We start from the raw sequence: 15,277 nt of genomic DNA on the forward strand, positions 1-15,277 counted from the left end.
AGTTCTGCTGCTGTTCTAGGATTCCAGTGCTCAGTTAGATTCAGCAGGACAATAGAAGCATTTCTTTCACTAAAATGCAGACAAGCTTAAGAAACTTCTGCCAAGGTCCCTGCACCCCCAGGCCCTCCTTCTACTCAGGAGATTTCCCTTCCCAGTGATCCTACCCCTGAAAGGGAGTGTTTGTAGGGGTGTGTTCAGTTTTCACATAATTTTTATATATGCATAGCTTCAGTTTCCAGGCATTTGAATAACTGGGAGCAGGGGAGGGGGCTACTTTAAAAAAAAAAAAGTCCTTGATGAACCTGACTTTTCTGAAAAAAGTCAAAACCTGCAGCACAAGCATTACAGCCATTGGCAGAGCTTCAAATACCTCAGATTTTTACAAAATCCTTTATCCTTTTGATGGCATATTTGATAACAAGTTTTATCTCATTCATGTTAGGGGAAGAAAAATAAAGAAGAAAGGACTTGTACTTCCAACAGATAATACTTCTGTTAATTCCGCTATTGTACTGCGTAATATTATCTCCTTAAAACGCAGACTTGATTTCACCCTTCTGCCTCTCCGGCCGTCACTACTCCAGAAGTCACCACTGACAGAGGAGGCAGGTAGGAGGCAGCACAGGACGCCTCAAGAACACATGGCTGCCTACAGCACTTGGCCGTAGGACTAACAAAGTGGGTGTCTACGCCGCAACTGGAGGAGGAATGCTTTTGGGGCGGGCTTTTTCCCCCAAAAAGCGAGTCCACGCCCTCAGAGCAACCAGTCCTTATCTGACTAGGAAGGGCCAAGCTTTGGAGGGTGCTGAAAGTCTACCTCACCAGCAGCGAGGGAGAATAGGAAACGAGGTTCACCCCTCCCCTGGTATGCATGCAAGAGCCCTCCTCCCCTCACAAAAATGACCTTAGGCATCCAGGTTAGGATGACTGGATTTTCAAAACTGCTGAGCATCAACATATCCCAAGGCAGTCACTGGGAAAGTGTGTGCTCAGCACCTCTGGAGAAGGGGAGGTGGTGGGAAACAGTTTTGTTTCCTAGGTGATCTTGAAATAAAAGTTTCAAGAGCATAAATCTGGAAGGTTTTTATACCACAGCATCCTAGAGAGCCAGCCCAAACAACAGACTGTCACGGGTGTGTAAAAGCCCCCCCGTGTCAGTCATCCTCCATTTTTGCTTGCCTGGAAGCCATGCTGCTGGGCACAAGGCAACACGCCTCCTGGCATCCAAGGCCGGGGCAGCCTCACAAGCCCCCAAACCCTACAGCCCTGAAGCCTGCACGAGTGGATCACCATCCCAAACAACATCTGTTTTGGAAAAACAATCCTCGGGATCTGTGCGGCAAGCACAGGACTCCTCTGCCGGGCTGACCACATCAAAGTTTCACACACCCCCTTTGAGCTCTCCAGAAGAAACAACACACGCTGAAGGCCAAGCCAGTACTCCTCATGTGACAAACAACGAGGCAGGCTTCAGCTAATGAAGGGGTCACCTGTCCTCTATCTCCCCACACAGCTGACCAGCACTTGCTGAAACTACCACTGGAAAAGTGCCTGGCAAGAAGTCCCACCTCCTCGAGCCACCAAGTTTTGCAAACAGCTAGAGGGAAGCCAGAATCTACAGACCACAGAGCCAAGTGGCCAGGAAAGGTGCGCTGTGGGTCAGAGAGGATAAAATGGACCAGAAGCAAAGGCTGGGGTTTTCTGCCTTTAGCTGCTAGCATCTGCACGTACCTTAAAACACAGCAAGCTTCCCAGGGAAGTTGGCAACCAGCTCACCAAGAGCAGCAACAGCAGCTCCCATCAACACCAAGCAGTGCAGTGAGATTTCCCCCTGGGGGAAGCAGGAAGCCTTCCCAAACACGCTCCAGGGAAGGAGGCCAGCTATGACACACACTTTTCACACGGGATCCCTCCACAGCCCCTAACCCACTGCTCTTTTGGCTTCAGCCCAAGACTTCACTGGTTTGAAAAAAAATGAACTTCTGACCTTCTAATTCTCAAGAGACTTATTCATGCTGTAAAGTGCAGGGATACTGGGTTTGCTTCCCTGACCCATTTAGATCCCCCTCGCTGCACATCTGACTTTCAAATTTAACAGGCTGTGCATTGTGAGCCCCAGGGAACAAAAACAAAAACACCACCACATTTTACTCATTTCTGTGTTGTGGATTCCCGACTCCCTTGCCAAGATGCCTGCTCCCTCCCTGATCCTGGTCCCTCTCCCCGGTACGAGAAGTCAGAGCTCAGCTTGCTATGACCATCTCAAACAGCACCATCCAACACAGAGCCAGAGCAGGCCACGCACTCACCGGCCAGGCGAAGCTGAAAGGGATAACAATCCGGTTCTTCTCATTATTCCGGCTGTACTTTAAATTGAAGGTATTTCCTCCGATGACAGGAGTGGATTTGGATCCGAAGCTGCAAGGACCACCAGCCGTGACCCGCGATTGATACTCCTTCAGGCAAACTTTAAAATAGGTGTCGCACTCATCTCTGGTGCATTTTCTGTCTCCTGGGTTTCGGGTGCCATCGCAGCAGTTTCCATTCTGCAGTTCACCGTTCACATTTTGCATGGATAAGATCTCCAACTCAAACTGTCCCGATGCTAGAGTCACCTGTTAATCCCAAGAAAGAAGCGGAGGAGAAAACAAAAAAAACAAACAAACAAAAAGAAAAAACGAGAAACAAGAACATGGTTACCTCACTTTTACCCCAAACGCAAACTACAACAACTCTGCAGACAGGAGAAAGTCATTCTAAGACCAGCTTACTTTTGAGAAGCACATGCATAACATTAGAAAAAAGGAAAAAAAAATGCAATTGCCTCAAGCTTTTCCCTAGCAGACATCCATAGGAAAGGCTCATAAATCATTCCAACTAAATAACACTTTATTTTTTTTTTTTCCCCAGCATTAGTAGTAACAACTCTAGAAAAAAAGTGCACTATGGAAAGCCTTTAAATCCTTTGGAAATAAAACTAAAGCAAACCAGTGCATGCAGAAGGGCACAAGGCGAGGCAGTGAAGGCACCCTGCTTTCTCCAGGGTGCAGCTGGGACAAGTTAAAAAAAAAAAAAAGCCAATTTCCACCCTCAGGGCTGCCCAGCTGAAATTCAGCCCTTACCCATTAGTCACCCAGAGCACTGCAATTAGCACTGATTTGAAAAGAGAAAAAAAAAAAAGGAAAAAGGGAAAAAAGAAAAAAACAGAAAAAGAAAAGGAATTAGGAGAGCAAGCGATGCACTAACTGCAGTTTCCCTTCCCGGGGAACTGAGCCTTGCAGCCAGGACTTGTGCGCTGGCCACCTCTGCAGCAGGGTTCGCAGCAGCACCTCCGCTCCCGCCGGGGCGCTTTCTGCTCCCGGAGGCTCGGGGTTGGGGTACTTTCCCCCGAAAAACTCCGCCGGGAGCCATCCCCGCGGGTCTCCCGCAGCAAAGCAGCGAACCCCGAGAGCCCCCCGACCCCCGAGAGGCTCGCGCAGCCCGGCCGCAGCACCTACCTGTGCCCGCAGCGCCAGCAGGGCCAGCAGCACGCCCAGGGAGCCGAGGGAGCCGAGGCAGCCCGCCGCCCGCCGGGCCGCCCGCATGCCGCCGCCGCGCTGCCCGCCTGCAGGCCGCCGCTCTCGCTCCGGGAGGAAGGAGGAGGACGAGGTGGCGGTGGTGAAGGAGGTGGTGGTGGTGGTAGTGGTGGTGGAGGAGGAGGAGGAGGTGGTGGTAGAGGAGGAGGAGGCGCCGCCGCTGCTGCCCGCCGCCGCCGCCGCCCCGCTCTAATATACCGCGCCGGCCGCGGCGCGCACCCGCGCCGAACAACGCCGCTTTTCAAGCGCTTTCAATAGCGCCCCGCTCTTCAATGCGGGGCAGCCCGGCCTCCTTTTATTCTCCTTATTCCCTCGCCTCTCCCTCTTTTTTTTTTTTTTTTTTTTTCCTCTCCCCTCCTGTCCCTCTTTTTATTGTCGCCCCTCTCCTCGCGTTCAGGTGGCGGCGAGCCCCCCGCCCCCCGGGCCCCGCGGCCCCGCTCGCTCCCCCCTCGCACGCTGGCTCGCTCGCTCACACCCACCCGCCCTCACACGCCGCACACGCACCGCCCGAGCCGGCCGCCCGTCTGGCAGCCCCGCCGCCGCTCGCCTTCATCTAGCCCACGGCGGCAGGCGGGGAGCCCGCCCGGCCGCGCATGCTCCCATCCATATGCATGAGGAGGAGGAGAGGGGGAGGCAGGTACCGGCACCGAGAGGCGGAGAAGCGGACGGGGGGGGGGGGGGGGGGGGGGAGCCGGCCCGGGGGGCGCAGCCCCGCTCCGCAGGTGCCCGCCCCGAAAACAAGCGGGAAAAAAAAAAATAAAAATAAATAAATAAAAAAAAATTCCCTCAGAGGAGCGGTGCCTGCCCCAGCCCGCCGCGCTACCTGAGGCGGCGCGACCGTTGGGGGTCGTGAGGGGACCGTTGGGGACCGTTGGGGTCCCCCCTCAGGAGCGGGTTGTGGCCCCCCAGGGGCCGCCGCGGCTCCCCTGAGGGCAGCCCGGGGCTGTCAGCGCGGAGCCGCGGCGCCCCCCGCCGCAGGGCCCGGGGCAGGCCGAGGGCACGGCCGCGCACCCCGCGGTGCCGAGCGAGGGGACGGGCAGTGAACGTGCCCGGCTGCGGGTCGGGACGGCCCCGGGCCGCCCCTCTGGGAGCCGGGTGAGCGCGGCGGGAGCTGTCCCCGCGCCGCTGTCCCCTTCTTCCTGAGGCGCTGGGGACAGGAACCTGGCCACAGGACGTCTGGGCTGACCCCAGCGGCTATTCTTACCTCCCCGTCTCTGATCCCACCCCGATCTAACGCAGTGGATGTGTGTCTATTTTACACGCCAGAGTCAGTGGCATAGAGGAAAACAAGATTTCTGACCTAATCTTGTCTCCTTTGTTTTCATTTCCTATGGCAAAAGCACAGGGCATGCCTGTTCTTGGCTGAGGTGAGCTCTGTCCCGTCCGAGGCTGCGGGCCGCTGGCACCCCGTGCCCCTAAGAGCAGGACCACGCTCATGCTTCAGTCACACGCCTGCAGGTCACTTCCCATCTGTGACTTCAAAACTTAGGTACCAGTGGTTCTGGCACGCCTGGGAGATACATGGCTGAATGCTCCTCAGCCTTTTTCAGCCCAGAAGCTCTAAGAGTATCAGTCGCTCCCTCCTCAGGGTCATTACCTTTTCTCAGGCTGGTAAACCTTCATTGTATTTTACCCACAAAGTGGCTGCAGTTGGGTGAGAGAAGAACCAATGTCTCTCTTCTGTTTTCGACGGGTGCTCGTTGCCTTCCACAGCTGATTTAAATGCTGCTCATTCACGAGTGCCACACATGTGCTCCTCTGGGCCTTTAAATACCCTGCTGCCTGCCAGGAGGCTGCGTACCTCTAGGGCAGGTCTGGAGTTGGCCTTTCTGCAAAAGGTTACTCCACCTGTTTGACTCCCGTGCTTAGGAAATCTAAAGTGCTGGTTCCCACAGTGCCTGTGACTCAGCACTGTAGCTGTCCTTAAACAGAATTACTCGTCCGACAACCTAAAATGCTTTGCAAGCACTAATGAATTAAGCCTCCCAGTGTCTTGAGATGCAAAGTATTACTGATAGGTAAACCGAGGCAGAGAGTGAGTCATGGGTAGAAGTGTATTGCAAGCGCTCTCCCTTGCAGCCCCAGAAGCAACTGTGACCTCGTGGAAGTCAGCAGCAAAATCCCCTTAACTTATTAAGGGCAGAATTTCACCCTCGAAGTCCTATCTCCTGCTTTTTTTCCACTGAGCTCTCCTGGCCAGATCTTCAGCTGCTGAAAAGCCGCACTGAAAACCAATCGAGCGTGCAGCGCTATGCTGCATGAGGATCTTTGTTAAGATGCCCATTTCAGTGTATGCACAGTGACGTGCAAATTGCTACAAGTGCATGAGGGACCTGAGTTGTGGGTGCTTTGAGTAGCCCAAGAGTGATGCATTTAAAACTCCTGGTGTAACGCTGTGCTTACACATGCCCATGTCGCACGGGGCGTGGAGCCGACATGCCTTCCTTTGAGGCCGGTGAAGAACTTTTCAACGTCTGGTGCTCAGCTTTTTGCATTGCGTAAAGTTACTTCCTGCTAATCTTCCTATTCTGACATAATTACATTACATCCACATTAGAAGCTGTTATGAACATCCCGTGTGCCAAGGTCCGGCGTTACAGACAGTGCTTTGCCTCAGGCCTGGATCAGTTTCCTAATGCGGGGTTAGATCCTGCTTCACTGAAGCCACTGGGAGAATGCCCAGGACTTCAACGGGACAAGGATCACAGCCTTTAGAGGGAGCGCCTGGCCTACAAGGGTCAGGTGTCCCGAAGTCAATGCTTTGTGTTAGGAAAGTTGTAATTTCCTTTTAAAGCTCTGTGAGTCATTGAATCATGGCTGTGAACAATCCCACAGGATTTCCTTAGATTTGTGATACCCGAAGGTAAGCTTGGAATGATGCCCCTGGAAATTCTTCGTTCAGGGACCTGATCCATCTCATTTTCAAGTTAGTGACTAAACTGTTTACTACCGTAATGCAGATCAAGACGGTTGCATAATCATGAGGGTCTGCTCCTGTACCAATAAGCCAGGAGAAATGATTACCACAAAAGGATCCATTGAAACGTGGAATCTGTAGTCATAAAGAATTCATAAGGCTTGACGACCTCATTTCACAGCAAATGAGGAGACTAGAGGAGCCCTCTGTTTCTCCTCAGAGTTTTTTATACACAGTATTTTCTTAAATTACTTTTTTGCTTCTCTATATTAACCACTGTCAAAAATCATTCCTTGCAGTTTGAGATATAATTCTGGGAAGACTGACTGCAAGAGGGACAATGCCATCCACTTGGGTAATCCTTTATCTAGGAGTTAAGCATCCCTTTTGCAAGGAGAAAGCCATATCTCTAGAGTTAATCACGGATGAGTGAGCTTTTAGATAAGACCTTTCCTATAATACACCCATAACACTTCATTTTCCTCTTGCTGTACGGGAACTGACCTCCTCACTTGGGCGAGTGTTGCAGAGGCAGAGATAGGGGCTGTGCTCTGCTGCTTGGCTGACACACATTTCAGAGCAACACATTCCACCAGATGAACCCATTTGCACAGTTGAGTGATCTAAACTTAGAAAGCTAATTTCTCTAATTACAAAGTGAGACTGAACTCCTGTAAAGGTTTTCATCACCTGAGTGGAATGGGAATTGCAATTCCATAATCATTTAATATTTAGAAACTAATTAGAAAGCGTTTAGTGGGGAGGCCACACCCCGTGTTAAGACTATTTCACAAATGGATCGGGAGAGAAAACTACCTGTGTTGGGAAAGTTGAGCAAGTGGCAGAGGTTGGGAGAACGGCTACAGTTTGCCAACACTGAGCAGCGCATGCCTACTGCCGCAAAAGCTTCACATCTTCAGAGTCAGGCAAATTCTTGAAGCTGCATCGCTAGGCAAGCTTTCCAAATGAGACCAAAGATCTTGGAGAAGAAGATGCTCTAGCGACCAGAGACCCAAATCCAGCTTGCTGCTGCAGGCACTTACTTTCTTGCTTCCCCCGGGTATGTTGCTTAAGAGAATTGCATTTTCAAAGCCCCATTTTGTACATTGTGCATGAGTCTTTTGGGACTTCGAAATTTCCACCTTAGTTCTTCAGTGCCTTAGCTCCCTGAAATTAAAATGAGGCTCTGAATCCAATTTGGAGGACACTCTGAGAGTAAGAAAAAATAAAGACTGCGAGGAGCTCAGAAATGACTGTAGTGAGAACCAGTAAAGTCCTTAAAAGAGTTAAAAGTTGCAGAGCCAAAAAATACGTCTCTTGTAGAGCTTTAAAGTTTTATCCAGCTGTCATTAAGTGAATCCATAACATTATTGCTTTCTGTCACAGCTTAAAATTGAGATCTTACTCCGTTCCAGAGAATAGTACCGTTCCTCCTTCAGTTTCCTTTATTTATACGCATATAAAACCTGCTTTCTTGTTGTTTTCCTGTTAACCCTTTAGGATCAGATGCCTCCACGTTAGCCTGTGATCCCAATTTCTTTGTCATTCTCTTATCCTCCCCAGCAGTGGGATTCCTCCACACCAGTCATTTGATCTCGAAGCCCCACTTTCTAAAAACGGGGGAGAGCTGCAACTACAGTTTTAGGTCTGGGTAGGGGTACAGCTTATCAACCTAGAGTAGCTTCCAGTAGGTGCAAAGACTGTGACACTGAGCAGTGCTGGCATGTCTGTCACAGACAAGATGACACTTCCATTTGATAAGCTGTAACCTCAGCTATTCCTGTCAGTCGTAGAAATGACTGTGCTGAAACTGAGGCCGAGCCCCGTCTCCAAGAAACAACCAATGCTTTGAAGAGCTCTCCAAGTTTCTGGTAGGGTTTTCCTCACAGCTTTCTGCAAGGGTGCTCTTTTAGCCAACTGCATTGCGTAAGCACTCAGATCGAGTTTCATTTTCTTGTTATGAAAGCATCAAGATGTCGGAAGTTTCCTTTTCATATACATTGTTTTCTATGTTAAATGCATAGTATGTCTTCAGTATGTTCTCAATCACAAATGATCCTAAAGGGTGCGAGACTGAAGAAGGCAGGGGTGTCATTTCAGCTCAGGAAACAACTGAGAAGAAGGGGCAAATTTAAATCGGGTGAACAGTATAGGATTTCTTGCCCTAGCCCTCCATTATTCCATGGCTGATCTGATATTCTGGGCCTCGGGTTCACTTAGTCCCGCATGGGGCACCTAAGTGGAGTTGCTTCATTTGGCATGAGGAAGCATTTAAGGGAGTCAGGATTACTAAAATCTGGATTCAGCCCAAATTATAAACATGCCTCAGTCAAGAAACAGAAAACCTTAAGTTATGGGTGTGCTGGAATAGTCAGTGAGTTAAATCTCAAAGTCGGGTGGGCGGGAGTGACCCTGTTAATCTATAGGGGAAACATCCCTCCAGGGAGGTAGGGGTATACATATCTATGGTGGCACTGCGGCATGCATTTATCTAGTCCCTTGGCTCTGCCTGCCACCTGGCAGAAGGAACCTTTTTCTATCAGCTAAATATTTTTACACAAAGCACGGGCCCCAGAGGGTGGATAGCATGCTTGGTGGTACAAAGACGAGGCCCTAGGCAAAGAGGCTACAAATGGTAAGCTTTCCTTGTCTCCATCCTTTACACAGGAGTTGTGTAACACACACCACATGTGGGAGATGATTTCCCTTCACCTTCGTCTTGTCCCCAAGTCAGGGACCACTCCAAGCAGGATGAAGGACAACGCTGGTTTGCAGCACTGTGACAGGAAGATGGGCTTGGCGAAGGCCTGAAAGGAAAAGAGCCTGGCTGTTGAATCGGACCCTTAAAACCAATTAATTTCTTTGAAGGTAATGGCATAAGATGGTGTGCATCCACTTCATGTCTCAAAAGGGCTTTGGACTCTTGCAGATCCACAATCTGTGTGTTGGCCTGTTTTTTTTTTTTTTAATTTATATAATGATGATTTTTATTTACTGTGGCAGAGGGGAACGAATGGGGCTCTGCCACAATTTGTATAGAAGCAACTCCCCACCTGTCCCTTTAAGTGCATGGTTGTGGTTGGCTGCCTTTTATTGTCCCCCCTCCCGGGGGCTGCGAGTGTGCCCGTGTGTGCATGTAGAAGGATTTCCCAGCCTGGCGGGTGACCCCTCTCCTTGCTGCTCGAAGCAGTGGCTTCCCTCACCTCCTTTCTTTCCGATATTTATTGGAAGCACGTGCTAAGGAATCTGTGAGCCTGCAATGCTAATGAGAGCAGAGCAGGGCACCAGATGCAAAGGGACGGGCGCGATTCCTAATGAGGGTGTCCCGAGACCCATCTGTTGAGTCTCGTGGGCCCTCAATGAAGTTAGCTGTGCAAGGTAGCCAAAGGAGGGTTTTTTTCTCTAATGCTTTTAGTTCTCAACAAGTGCAATCCTGTATAGAGCAGCATGTCATGGGGTTAGGCTTTGTTGTTACTAGCAGATAATGTGACTTTGAAAAGAATGCCCCCACCCTAGCTGAAAGGAGGATAACCCTGCTCTGCCCCCTCCCTTCCCATCCTCCTTGCTCAGATCAATAACAGGTCCCTAGGCACAAAGCCTGCATTCTTTTATTCTCAAATTAGAGCAGCTGCAGCAGCAGCACCACAGCTCATTGGAAACCTATTAGCTTTTGAAAGACTTAATCCAGTTTGAAAATAACTAGTGTTCCTCAATCCCTCATGCACTCACTCCTGGAAGGGGCAATATTCTCAGGCCGCATTGAGAGTGAGGGGACTGGGCTTATTATTATAATAACCCGCATCTCTCTCCATGTCCCAAAGGGGTAACAAAGAAGGCAGAATGTCAGTTTCCCAGCTTCACACCGCCTAAGAACATCGGATTTACACTGCCATATCACACCCCATCACTGAGCTCTGCCGCCTCTCTCCTGCCTTCAATAGTGACTGATATCTTGCGATTCACTCCAATTTCATAGCTTTTAAGGCCAGAAGGACTATTATGATAATCTATTTGACCTCCTGCGCAACACAGACATTACAATTTCATCCTAGGTGGGATAAAAGCTGGGGGCTGCTGGCTCCTTTGATGCTGCTCTGCTGGGCAACAGTGGAAATGTGTGGGTTTTATTTGGAGGGATACCTTTTTATGTAAGGAGAATTTGTACATTTTAAGAACATAAAATGTAGAGTTTTATGAATGGCAGCCTTATGTGTGCTCAGCAAGTGTCTTGCCCTTGAGTTAGAGGAGCTGATTTTAGCTAAAAACTGTTTGTTTGTCCATCTTGGTTTCTTGGTTAGCTCTTGTGTCTGACCACCCCTTTTGTGCGGATGTCGTGCTGCAACCCAGTGAGTTAGTTATTCCCATTTGAAAGATTGGATCTGAAATTCAGCAGTTGTAATGCCCTTCAGAGATATTTAGGCCACAAATGCCTTGTGAAAAGCATAGCAGCAAGGAAACAAACTTTTCTTGAACAAGATCCTTAATTTTGTGCCCCAAGTCAAACCCTGAGGCTGTGGATGATCAGGAAGCTGGTTTTCTCAGTTTTCCCTAATCCAGCAAGTGTGTTTGCTGGGACATCTTTCTCTGCTCACTCTTTTACTGTATTGTGGCAGTCCTAAACCTTTCCTGTAAGTGCTGCCAACTGTCATCTGTAATGATAGCAGATATTTTGCCAGTCTTAGCTGGGGTAGGACCACCAACTGACTTCCTGAAGGCCACCGAACAGTAACAGCTTTTGATTTCTACTGACCTGGACCAGATTCAGTGTGGTGACCTAGAGCTAAGGGGCTCAGTATCTCATTACTAATCCCTTGAGCTAGCCAATTCCTTCTACCAAGTCAACGTTTTCTAAAGTGTTAAAAGACTTTTCCTGCCCGCCTGCCCATTAAATCCCTGCTCTTCTGTCCGTGTCCTTGGATCAGCCTAATCGCTGAAGTGGATCAGTTTCAGGTCTTAATGATGCAAGCTTTGGGACTGACAATGCAGAAGATGGCAGGCGCGGCAGCTGAGGCTCTGTGCGCAGGCAGCGGGGCAGATACTGCTCTTGGGGGTCTGCTTTGGGGTGGCCATCGTGCTGCTTTTGTAATGCATTGCCAGCTGGGATATGTAGTAGTTCCTTCTTTTAGCTTATTTATCAGAGATTTACAATTTATGTATGGTTCTAGAAAAGTTAAATCTAGCAAAAAGAAACCAGGTGTTTCCTATGATCATCCACTGGCATCATTATTTGGGAGCCTCACATACGAATTCTCCTCTGTGATAATTTAAGATTTAAGATTCTTACTTTGTGAGACAATGAACATGGCTTCACAGGATGATAGACTGCCATCACTATGTTCTAATGTGTCCTTATTATTAAAGTCTTATGTTTTAAGATACAGAGAAATGTGCTTCAAAAGAATGAGCACAGAAAAACAGTTTTACATTAGAATCTGCAGTAGCCTTGTCCACGTACCCTTAGCAAGAAGCATTGTTGTAATTTTAGATATCGAGTACCGAGCAGCTTTGAAATTCATGTCTTCTATATATTAGTCTGCTTTTCCAGCAAAGCTTTTTCATAATTTATATAATCTTCCCAGAATAGGCTTATATGATGCTCCATGAATTTCCTTTTTTCCCCCCCTTAGATATATCTATATGAAAAAAGTAAGCTATTCTTAGACATTCAAATTGCTTCTCCTTGATAATTCTTCTCTATGTATTTACTCTTGTGAAGTGGACGTAGCTGTGTTTTTATGAGGAAAGAATTTCTTGCAAAGTGGGAACCCTGTTTCTGCAACTACTTAGGCAGCAATACATGTGGCAGTATCTGTGTGCTTACATGCCCTTGAATACAAATTTCCTTTATCGACTTTTTTTCTTAAAACAGAAATTATTCGTGGAATGCATTTCTCACTCTGCCTGCATATGATACCCTGGGCTGCAGGTGACAAAAACATAGATCTGCCAGCTTCTGCACTTGGTCTGCTAGGAGGAGTCGTGTGCTTGCCGGGGGACCCTGCCACATTTGTGATTATTGACACCTGACAGATCAGGACACTCTAATTCCAGGACACTTCATTAAGAATACTCTCACAATAGTTAATTAGTCTCCAGAATCACAGGGGTTGTTCCTACTCTCCAATACGGTGATGCCACTTAATGCTCTGTTACAATTTGAAACATAGCCTTAATGTGGAGCTCAACACGAAGGCCTAAGTACAGAAGCAAAATCTACCGGTGTCCTTCCTCTTGTAGCACTTTGTTTATCCGAATCGTTTCCCAAGTTGACTCCTGTGGCCTAACCCCATAGAAGAGAAGGTCTAATCTCTGATTGTCCTCTGGGACTGTATTCCTGCAAGGTCCTTGAAGAATATATCCTGTTTCCCAGTCAACGAGTTATTCCAAGGCTGTGTCCTGTCTTCTCATTTGAAGATTGTTTACCTGTTATTTATGAACTGTGTTTTGTCTATGGACTACTCCTAGTGTGTAGGCATTGTGATGCTTATTAGGGAAGGAGGAAGGATTAAAATGGCTCAGGCTTTACATTCAACATCACATATTACGTGCAGGAGGATTTACAGTCACCCTAAAAATGCACCAAAGCCCAGCCAACCCGTAGAGGCAGCAGGAGTTGTGCCACCAGTAGAAAACAGATTAGTTCTGCAATAGAGAAATACTGAGAGAATTCATAGTGACCTGTTCTGATGCTGTTTTGGAGCAGTATGGTGTATGCTGTTGGGCGTCAGGTGTGGAACAAAATAGTGACTGTTTCAGGATAGTGCTAAAATAAAAGCAAATCATGGATCAAGTTATGCATGAGTGTAAACACTCAAACTTAGCTGTAGCAAACAGCATGCTCACATTTATGCCAGCTAGGGTTACAGTTTGGCACTTTTATTAGCGTATGAAGAGGTCACTTATTGTTTCAAAGAGGTTTTTCCTGAAAGGAAGGCAACCAGTGCTGAAGAGCCGAAAGCACTGAGCTGTGCTCGTTTGGATTAAAAATAGGTATTTTGGGCCAGCGGAGCTTGAAAATAAGCAAATTCTCAAACCAAACAGTTTTCCTTTCAGTAGCCGAAAAGGAAACCGCACATCCAGGAGGAATGTAGATCAAAGCAAACTCTGCAAATGATGCAGAAACACATAAAATAACAAACAAGGCTGGTGGGAAGAGGGGAGCTTTTGTAAGTAGATAGGTCTATTCATATTACACTGAAACCAAATCCAAGATTGCTGAAGAAGATACTTGAGAGGAGCATATAAGGCTATAGGTTTTTTCCTCAGAGGATTTTTTTCAGCCTGTTTTTGCATGCCCATTGTATTTGCAAAGTGATATATAAGGGGCATTCTCAGCGCTAGGAGATCTCACTGATATCAACGTTTGCCTTTCGCCACTCTATCTTATCTCTTACTTTCTTTCTTCTGCTACCTTCCCTGAGCCCACACCTCCATAAGTCTGTGGCAAAACATCCGTTTGTGTTACTGCTTGTCCTTGATGCTGTTAAAACACATCATCAAGTTATCTTCATAACTAAACTTTCAATATTTAGGTAGTTTAACTTTCATACTTAAAAAAATGATGCTTAATTTATATAGGTGTTAGCTGGTTAAATTGGAATGTATTTGTTTAATGTGTTATATATGGGAGTAAAAATCTACCACAGAACATTTTTTAATAGAAAACATAAAGTCATTGCTAAATACTTTTAAACTGGTTTCACTTATGTTTAAATAAACGTGTTGCTGCAATAATCTATGCTTGTAAAAACAGAACTGATAGAGACTTGGTAATTGTTGCAGTCAAGTTGCTCTTTAGCTTAATGACTTGTCCTTTTCATGGAAGCAGCTTCATGAAGCGATGACCATATAAATCCTGAAATTCTCAGGGTTTTGCTTCACAGAATTCTTGATACAAAGGAAGTACCTTGCAGAAGGGGAAGGGTCATTTGTCCAACAGCCATGACAAAGATGGGATTCCTGGGACAGCCATGTTCTCTTCTGTGGGTCTTGCAGACCTCTCCCTATCTCTTTTGTCCTGCTAGCTCCTTGCACATGCCTCTTCAGCTGAAGAAGCTGCATGTGTGCCACCCACCTCACATTTGGTAAGAAACTACTCTCGTGCAGAAGGTGATTTATTTCATCTAGGCCAAAAAGCGAGAAGGCAACCCTTCTTTATGAGCTACGTTTCTTTACAGAAAATTGAACATGTCTCTTACCTCTCACCCTTTTCTCTCCTGCAGCCATGCACCTTTTGAAAACACTCAGGTTCACATTGCCTAATGCTGGGGCAGAGCAGCAGGTTCCCTGAGGCACTGTGTAGGTGAGGATAGGACACAAACCAGATTGACTCTATCCTGCGTACTTGGAAAGGAGTTGGAAAAGTTCTGTTTTCTTTTTTTTTTTTTAACTGTAGAGCAGCCCCTTTTCTCTCTGCTTTCCACAGCAGCCTCCCATCAGGAAGGGCAGGCCCCACTGCACCCATCCTGTACAGGTCATAGGATATACATTGGGCTCACTTGAGCACCTTCCCATCTTCCCCTTGGCTGTGCACAAAGAGGTGCCTGCTCATTGAGCAAAGGGCAGTTTATTGTAGAAATGCCATACAATTGAGCAGTAATGTTACCTGACCCTTGGGTGAGTAGAAAGCAACATGGTTCACTGTCATCAAGGAAGTGTGACCTGTTCAACACATTTATTTCAATGGTGCCTTATCCCTTTATACCACTTGGGGATTTGGTTTAATTTGCAGAGGACTGAAGTGCTCAGTTCCACAAACTGCTCGTTCGTTTCTTTTCCTGCAGGA

The 15,277-nt window shown here is 47.6% G+C and overlaps 2 protein-coding genes across 2 annotated transcripts in view; one reads left to right on the forward strand and one right to left on the reverse strand.

Annotated features, from left to right (window-relative positions):
- Nucleotides 1-4,096, reverse strand: part of JAG1 (jagged canonical Notch ligand 1) — a 37,070-nt gene extending 32,974 nt beyond the window's left edge. The window contains exons 1-2 of the mRNA XM_083828899.1: nucleotides 3,498-4,096; nucleotides 2,310-2,615 (exon numbers count right to left, since the gene is read on the reverse strand). Coding sequence (XP_083685025.1) covers nucleotides 2,310-2,615; nucleotides 3,498-3,584 — 393 coding nt within the window. The 5' untranslated portion in view covers nucleotides 3,585-4,096. The remainder of the gene's footprint in view (nucleotides 1-2,309; nucleotides 2,616-3,497) is intronic.
- LOC310896546 (uncharacterized protein) overlaps nucleotides 4,083-15,277 on the forward strand; it is a 282,713-nt gene continuing 271,518 nt past the window's right edge. The window contains exon 1 of the mRNA XM_083828962.1: nucleotides 4,083-4,212. Within this exon, the coding sequence (XP_083685088.1) occupies nucleotides 4,169-4,212 (44 nt within the window). The 5' untranslated portion in view covers nucleotides 4,083-4,168. The remainder of the gene's footprint in view (nucleotides 4,213-15,277) is intronic.

The sequence above is a fragment of the Anser anser genome (genome assembly GCF_964211835.1).
Source record: "Anser anser genome assembly, chromosome: 3".
NCBI lineage: Eukaryota > Metazoa > Chordata > Aves > Anseriformes > Anatidae > Anser > Anser anser.